General features: G+C 30.8%; 1 protein-coding gene across 3 annotated transcripts in view; it reads right to left on the bottom strand.

The window, feature by feature from the left end:
* Window positions 1-6,163, bottom strand: part of GPBP1 (GC-rich promoter binding protein 1) — a 71,040-nt gene that overhangs the window by 17,262 nt on the left and 47,615 nt on the right. For 2 of the 3 annotated variants that reach the window (XM_006912475.3, XM_025047208.1), the window contains 2 exons: window positions 5,005-5,071; window positions 3,886-3,945 (listed from right to left, as the gene is read on the bottom strand). In XM_006912475.3, coding sequence (XP_006912537.1) covers window positions 3,886-3,945; window positions 5,005-5,071 — 127 coding nt within the window. The remainder of the gene's footprint in view (window positions 1-3,885; window positions 3,946-5,004; window positions 5,072-6,163) is intronic. The other variant, XM_006912473.3, reaches the window with a different exon arrangement.

The raw sequence follows: 6,163 nt of genomic DNA, 5'->3' as shown, positions 1-6,163 counted from the left end.
TTATCTTTAAGCTTTAATATAGTTTATGACTACCAAGTTTTTCGTTCCTACAACTGGATTCTTAGACACGTAGGAGTAAGAAATATGCTGTTTCCTCAAAGAGGCCTTCAATGCAAACAATGATAGAATATCCTATAAAGCAGAAAGTGAAGCCTAGGAAATCAGAAAGAGAAGAATAGGTAGAAAAAATAAGGAACCTAAAGGAATATGACTAGGAGGGAAGAGAAGCAGACATAGCACTAATGCACTTAAGTACATTCATATTCAAATATTATAGTTCAGAGATTAACATGTGCTTTTGTACTAGATTTACAATTTTAATGCCTGCACCCTTATAACCTTTCGTCTATAAAATGGAAAACAACAGTTCATGTCTCGAAATTACTGATATTTTCTTTAAAATACTAGAAAAAATCTCCATAAAAATTATATACTGTTTACTATAATAGCTTCCAAATATATTTTAATTAATGGTGTCCTTTTTTGAGAATTTCAGGTTGACCCACAAGAGTGCAGAAGAAATTCTAACACAAATAAACATGTCAGTAGAACTATGCATATATGTGTATGTGTGTGTGTATGTATGTATGTATATATAATATATATATATAAATTAAAACTGCCCATTTAAGAACAAGAAAGTGTTCCTAATGGTAATAGTTACATTTTAGTAATGGAAGAAATAATGGCAGCACTAATAGCCAAAAACTTAATTTGCATCATTTATATCCATTTTATATTACTTATAAACTGGTTCATCTATTCATAGATTCTCTCTAAAATTCTCCTGACACAAACCTTTCGAACTAAGTGTTGAAGCTGTTGGATTCAAACAGTATCCAATGTCTCCTTCTACACTTTTCCCATTTCTTTGTCAATTTGGTAAACTATATGGAAAAGACCCAAATTACTTATTCTTTTAAAGAGAAAATTTATGTATTGATGAAAAGCTTTAACACTTAAATAAAAGAATTAGAAAGTGACCTTGGTAACTTTCCTCTATAAATTACATGTGCATATTAACCCAAGCTCATATAAGCAGGTATTCCCATTCAAATTTAAGTTCAAAACACCTGAAGCATATATGATTTTGGATTTTCATATCATTATTTCCCTTTATTCTCACAAACTATAATCTGTCAATAACTGATGTTAAATATTCCTTCATCATCCTGTTATTAATGCTCCCCTATTATCTGTGAATATTAGTTCTATTCCTTAAATAGGAAGTCAATGGTAATGGGGGAGTGGCTCAATTCTTTGGAAGAAAAATGAAAAGTATCAGCACAACCGATCCCGTCTCATCTCGGAAGCTAAGCAGGGTCGGGAGCCTGGTTAGTACTTGGATGGGAGACCTCCCAGGAATACCAGGTGCTGTAAGCGTTTTCAAAAAAATCATTCTTTAAATAAAAGTGGAAATATATATATATATATAATGACCAGATATAATATAATACAAAGTAAATTGGCCACATGCATGATTCAGAGCTGACATCTCAATTTCTATCCTTTCATATATCCTATATATATGTGCCATACATTTTTTCTGATTCAATCACTGACTAGTTTATGCTTTGATCACTTAGAAATTTTTTTGCCTTTTAATAAACCTACTAGAATCTCTCTTGCTTATTGAATTTGAACATAATTAGCTAACATTAAACACCTGTAACATGATCAAGGCTTTTACACAGTAGACAAATATTAATAATGCTTTTCTCATTAGGATTATTGTGATGAGCCTCATCTCGCAGGCAAGAAAATTCACTCAGAAATTAAAAACAATCTTCCCAAAGTCTAAAGAACCAGTAAGTAAAAGAACTAATGTTAGGACCCAGATCTACCTGATTCCAAAGTCAACATACTTAACCACTATACTATACTACTGAAGAAAATGGAAATTAAACTATTCCTATCCAGATACTTAAAAATGTTTACCATTTCTAATTCAAAATAATAACAAGCCTATAACTGAATGATCAGAATAAGGGGCTTGTGAGTGTGCACTACCAAGTGACATCAGGGTCCAATCTTTCCTTCCACCATCACACTGATGCCAGTTATTAAGTGTCCTCATTATCTTGACACAAGAAAAGAAACAACTTTAATGTGTCAACAAAAGCATATAGCCAAGTGAAGAGTAAACAGTAATTTGAATTAAGTTCTCACACAATTTGAGGAAACTCAGTCACATAAGATACAATACACAAATATCAAACTCGAAGAATCCATACTACAGCAACTAATACAAATTCGTGCTGTGAACACTAATTTTAATACAGAAAAATAATTTGATTATTTTTATACAGATTAAAGCTGTTTTGATTTTATTAGTTTTGAATTTTTAATTTAATGTACAAATCTGTTTTGTTTTATAGTAGTATGAGTGTTAATAAATGAGTTTCACTAACTTATAATGTATGTCAATGGCAACGGTATATAGTACTTTTCCTGTAACAATCCACCTTTAAGAACTAGACATTTATTTGCTTTGATTTATTTGATTTAAGGCTAAACAAATAAAATTCTTAAAAATAAACTTTAAGGCTCTTAAGAGGTAGTCTATCAAGTATGAGCAAAAATCATCAAATTATCAAGGAATAGACACAAATATAAATGCTAAGTTAAAACAAAACTATGTTTTAGTTCACTACTAATGACTGTAATTTTTCATTATTTAGAATCTAAAACACTATGTTAGGCTCTGCCAATAACATACTGCTGACATGTTGTGTCAACACAAAAATGGCCAAACTTCTGAAAACACACAAATCAGTCACTAATTATGTCTCAAACTGCATACAAACACATATTAAATATGGATCATTTTATCTCCTCTTTCTCAACTCCAAACGAATCAATCACACAACTAAATTATTTTAAAATTCTCACTGGCACATTGAAATAACTTGAATTTTTGTTTTACTTTTAAATTATTAAGAACATGGAAATAAGATTCATTTACCAAGCATTAATCTTATGTACCAAACGACAGTGATCCTGGTTAAGATCAACACACTACAGAAGTCACAGACAGAAGCTGCATGAGGTGTTCTCAATAAATCTAATTAAGTTTTAAGCAGAATTAAACTTATGTAACTATATTTTAAATAATTTACTTTCCCTCAATGTATTTTTTAAATTGGGATATGTTTAGATTCCTGTGATTTTCGGTCTATAAAAGGACAGTTTCAGGGACAAACTGGTTTTTTACTATATATTACATGTCCATTAAATTTTTACTTACCTGGAAGGAAGTAGCACTAGAAAAGTTCTATTGTAGTCTTTCCTAAATTTCTCTCATGTCTTCCTCAGGAACATAGCTATTTTAAATATTGCAATGGGTAAAACAATATTTGGAAACCCAGGGGGGAAACTGAGAAAGGAATAGTGAAGTATAATACAATGAAACTTTCATTGTATTCCTAAAGTTAAGTACTGGGAATTTAACAACCAAACCACAATTAACCATTTTCTTTTTTCTAATGCAGACACACTTCTTAGTTTACATAAGACACACTAACGAGTACATCTTCCTTTTAAACATCTTTTCAACTAGTACTCAAAATCCTTACACCAACTCTGAAACAGCAGAACCAAAATCTTTATATTAATACACTGTATTCTCAATATTTTCAAAGATGTTATTTGCCTTTAAATCATTTCTAATATTAAAATTAACCAAGGATCAATACCAAAAGTATCTATATGTAGTTTTATCTGACAAACGCTCACTGACATGCTCAACTTTTTAATTTACTTTCATTCTAATCAAATCCAAGTTATTCCTAATTTCTTAGAGATTCTATTTAACACCTTCCAGGTGATTCTATATTCTTATGCAATCAGCTGTTCCCAGAAAAACTGAATAATAAGGAAACATACCTAAGAGAGGAGCTTGGGAGATTTTTTTGGTTGGGTATGTGTGTGTCTGGGCGTGTAGGCCTGGGGAGAGTGGTAGAAATACTAATTTGCAATACAGAAAAAACAATGCCATTCACATGGTTCTAACAAAAGTGTCTGACCACCCCCACCCCCACCCTCAAAAAGCCCATAATAAATAGGGAGATTAAAAGTAAACAAAATTCCCCAGAGTATCACCCCATAAATACAATAAAGAACAGCACAGGAAGTGGCAAAGTTTAAAATAATGCCTTTATTGTTAGGACTAGAATGCTGTCATAAGCCACAATCCTTTTGTTTTGGTTAAGTTGTTGATTTTCAATAGAAACATACAAATGAACACGTGTACAAGTTCCAAAGTGAATACATCACCTTTGAATTTGGTATCAAATAATTAAATTTTTCAGATATCAAATCTTCATATAAATTTTTCCATTATTTTAAACTTCACTTGAATCTTTAAAAAGCTGTCTAATTTATACTACATGAGTGCAGTTTAATCTTTTGTAAGATGCTATCAAATTAAACTCAGAAGTTTTAAAGAAAAGGGAGTTATTACCAGAAAAACTGTCATTAAGCTTTGACAATCAAAAAGGCAAATAATTTCAAATAGACTCATTCCAGAAGGCAAATTTATACAATTATATTTAATACTTTCTATGTATAATCATTTTCGTAGCTAACAAGATTAAATTTATGTCACACTATGATTAGAAGTACTTATCTTTCCAGTTAACCAAGTTTTCAACTTTGAAAAACTAAAAATTTAAACTAAGTTTTGTTTCTTTAGATTATCAGGTTGCTCTCAAATGACATTCATTCATTACATTAACTTACGACCATTTTTTAAAAATTTATATTTGAGTATACTTAATGGTACTAACATGTGCAAATCAACTATTTTGACTCAAACTCTTCTATCCCCAATATCTTGTTTTTAAAAGATAAGTGCCACCTTTTTTTTGTAGCTTAGCACATCAAAATAGATATTTAAAAGGGAACGTTTAATTCTAGCCTACTATTTATTAAAAAAAAACAAAACAAAATGAAACCTACAAATAACATTTTATACCCCTGGAAGATAGATCAAAAATTACTTACCCCATACACCTGCAGCTAGAGACTTATTCTGATTTGGTTCTCTCTCATATTCAGGATTTAAAGACGGCTGAAAGAAAATTGGAATAGAAAGAATACAAAAAATGTTTAAACTGCTCACATTTTTTTAAATGTCATCTCAAAACCATACTGAAATACCTGATATAATCGACTCAGCAATTAAAGGTTAATTATATTCATAAACCTTACTTTCAGCTTATTCTATTAAAATGGTTACCATCTATTCTCACTCTTATCCTAGGAAAACAAGGAAAGTGCCTTTATATATTCTCCTCATCCCGACAGAGAAAAAGTGTCAATTACAAAACAACAACAACAACAGAGTAAACACAAGATGATATAGTCTGCATCAATCTGAGAAATATCCTTTCTCAGCATAAATAAGGGCAAGAGTAGGGAAGAGGAAAATCAAACCATTCCAACTCTTTCATTGTATGTTCATTGCTGGGTGCTTTAGTTAACACACTCATTCTCAAAACAAAGTGCAAATTTTTATTTTAATAAGCGATGCTCAGGATATTAAAAAGAAAACTGAGCTGAGCATTAAATGTGTACTCTAAAGCTAATCTTAGGTGTTTGCCCTCTAAAATCCTAAATTTCTAGTAATTATATCAATATTTTTCATATTACCTAGCAACATAGCTTGCAGTAAAGGTGCTAAACATGTGTTGAATAAGATGAATCCTAATACATTTTAATTACCCACAAAAGTGAATTATTAACTCTACTGACACTACCATAAAGCCCCAAAGAGTATGCACACACACTAGTATGAATTCCTTGATATAAACTAAATAGAATTGAGAGGACTTTGGTGGAGGTTATACTCTTTTCAATAATACAGTATACGAAATTACAATATAGGTGTATATTCCAGGTCTAGAATTGTAAAAGCTGATGCGCACCACCATGAAAGTGGACTGGGGTATAATAGTAACAATAGCAGCAACTAGATTTTATTACATGCTTGCTATGTGTCAGGCACTGTTTTAAGTGATTTCCTTGTACTACTCATTTAACCCTCACAACACTATGAAAGCATACTATTTATCATTATTGATTATAAAAATTCCATTTTATGGTATTAGCAAGTTGATAAAAATAGACCACCGAAATGAAAAGACATAGTGATTCCAAGGTT

The sequence above is a fragment of the Pteropus alecto genome, unplaced genomic scaffold, assembly GCF_000325575.1.
Source record: "Pteropus alecto unplaced genomic scaffold, ASM32557v1 scaffold73, whole genome shotgun sequence".
In the NCBI taxonomy this organism is placed as follows: Eukaryota; Metazoa; Chordata; class Mammalia; order Chiroptera; family Pteropodidae; genus Pteropus; species Pteropus alecto.
The sequence above is the reverse complement of the archived record's forward strand: the minus strand, read 5'-3'. Positions and strand labels throughout refer to the sequence as shown.